Below are 2,325 nucleotides of genomic sequence, written 5' to 3'. Positions count from 1 at the left end.
TCTATTCTCTTGTGTATGTGTGCATGCGTGTGTATAGAGAGTGTCCTATTCAGAAGCTTCTGAGCAACAAGGATGTTCTACGTGGTGATGGCAGGTGTGAGTATAGGAGTGACTTTTTTTGGGAGGGGCACGGAGAGCAAGTTTATTTGGTGAATGCTGGTGGTAAATATCATCCAAGAAAGACAACATGGGAAAGGCACTGTGATAAGAGAACCTAGGGAGCCTTCAGGATAGATAGAAAATCTCACCAGGGGGAGACATGGGCTATGGGAGACTGGGAAGGTCCTCAGCCATTCAGCACCGTAAGGATGAGCTGCCCCATGGGCCTGTCACCCCGACAGGATGTGCCTCACAAATGCTTCATGGTCGATACAACCATTGCTGCCCTCATTCCCTGCCACCAGCACCTCTACCTCTTCCTCTGTTATCTTCTCACCCAGTGTGACAAGAACAAGCCAGAATTCAACACCCATGACGGTGCCATTTCCTTCCTTGTCAAATACCTGAAGTCCTTGTACATAATCTTCACAGGTTCCCTGGTCCTTGTTCTTGGCCACCGTCTGCAGTATGGGCGGAAGGTGCTCAAAGTCTAGCACCTTCACATTCATCGCATTACTCTTGGGGTTCCCCAGAACCTTGAGCACCTCAGTGTTGGTGGGGTTCTGACCCAGTGCCCTCATCACATCCCCATATTTGTTGTACAGGATCTTGCCATCACCTGTTCGGTCAAACAGCTGGAAGGCCTCCTTGAACTCTGCAGTCTGGTCCTCGGTGAAGTCACACATCATGACTGCTCAGCTCTGTGGGACTTTTCCCTGCAGTAAAGGCCAGGAGTGGCTTTTTATAAAGGATTTAAACTGACATCTGCTTTTGTACCCTGCCCCAGGCTTTCTTGGTTAGTAGCAAAGGGTGACTTGAGACGTAAGAAGTGAGCTCTGGCTACCTCTGAAGACTCCTAGCCCATAGTTAACTAAATCTCACTTATTTGGGAATAAAGACTATTCAAAAGTTTGAAGAATCCTTCTCTCTTTCCTCTCCACCCCTCCCTGGGGAATGAACCCTGAACCACACTCCTACTCTTACACTAAAATCCCCTTATTAATCCATTTAAAAATTTCTTCATGAGAACTTATTCATTTTCATTGGCTTTGATGTTGCTGTAACAATGGATTCAGAAATTGTTTTGGTTAAGGAAATTCGGCTCTCTGGAAAGCCCCATTCCTTCCTTCCCCCTTTGAAACATGCTTATAATGATTGTGACAATGTATTATGGCAATTAAAAAAGACATATAATTCCCTGTCAAACTTTTTTAAGCTCCTCCTATTCTTAACAATGTCTTGGGGATACTGCTTTCATGTTTTGTCCCCACAGTAGGCATCTGCCCAATGAAGAACACCATAAAAGTAGTATTTTTAAATGATATTTTTATTTATTATTAAAACATTTTTAAGGAGACAAAAAGCTTTCTTATACATTTATCACTTCATATTATAACTACTTTTCTTTTTACATTCCTGTCCATTCTTTTGAATATCTGTGATGGTTGCAAAGATTTAAGAATGGATAACTGAACTTAGCAGACGTATGACAACTTCTTTTGTCATCTGTATTAGCCTGTTTTCATGGTGCTGATAAAGATATACCCAAGACTGGGAAATATACAAAAGAAAGAGGTTTAATTGGACTCACAGTTCCACGTGGCTGGGGAAGCCTCACAATTATGGTGGAAGGTAAGGAGGAGCTAATCCTGTCTTACATGGATGGCAGCAGGCAAAGAAAGAATGAGAGAGATGCACAAGTGGAAACCCCTGATAAAGCCATCAGATCTCAGGAGACTTATTCACTACCATGAGAATGATATGGGGGAAACAGCCCCCATGATTCAAACTATCTCCCATCAGGTCCCTCCCACAACATGTGGGAATTATGAGAGTACAATTCAAGATTCGGGTGGAGACACAGCCAGATCATGTTGTTCCACCCCGACTCCACCCAAATCTTATGTCCTCACGTTTCAAAACCAATTTTGCCTTCCCAACAGTCCCCCAAAGTCTTAACTCATTTCAGCATTAACCCAAAAGTCCACAATCCAAAGTCTCATCTGAGTCAAGGCACATTCCTTCCACCTATGAGCCTGTAAAATCAAAAGCAAGCTAGTTACTTCATAGATACAGTGGGGGTACAGGTATTGAGTAAATACAGCCATTCCAAATGGGAGAAATTGACCAAAACAAAGGGCTTACCGGGCCCATGCAAGTCCAAAATCCAGCGGGGAAGTCAAATTTTAAAGCTCCAAAATGATCTTCTTTGACTCCAGGTCTCAT

The 2,325-nt window shown here is 43.4% G+C and overlaps 1 protein-coding gene across 1 annotated transcript; it reads right to left on the bottom strand.

Moving 5' to 3' along the window:
• Positions 1-229: 229 nt before the first annotated feature.
• LOC104682717 (myosin light polypeptide 6-like) lies at positions 230-785 on the bottom strand. The gene has a single exon (XM_010389447.2). The coding sequence runs from the start codon at positions 783-785 to the stop codon at positions 330-332; it is 456 nt and encodes a 151-aa protein (XP_010387749.2). The 3' UTR covers positions 230-329.
• Positions 786-2,325: the final 1,540 nt, after the last annotated feature.

The sequence above is a fragment of the Rhinopithecus roxellana genome, chromosome 19, assembly GCF_007565055.1.
Source record: "Rhinopithecus roxellana isolate Shanxi Qingling chromosome 19, ASM756505v1, whole genome shotgun sequence".
NCBI classification, from domain to species: domain Eukaryota; kingdom Metazoa; phylum Chordata; class Mammalia; order Primates; family Cercopithecidae; genus Rhinopithecus; species Rhinopithecus roxellana.
This window is presented reverse-complemented; position numbering and strand designations above follow the sequence as displayed.

Excerpts from the sequence above, each read along its gene's own strand:
- LOC104682717 (XM_010389447.2), bottom strand. The coding sequence starts at position 785 with ATGTGTGACTTCACCGAGGACCAGACTGCAGAGTTCAAGGAGGCCTTC.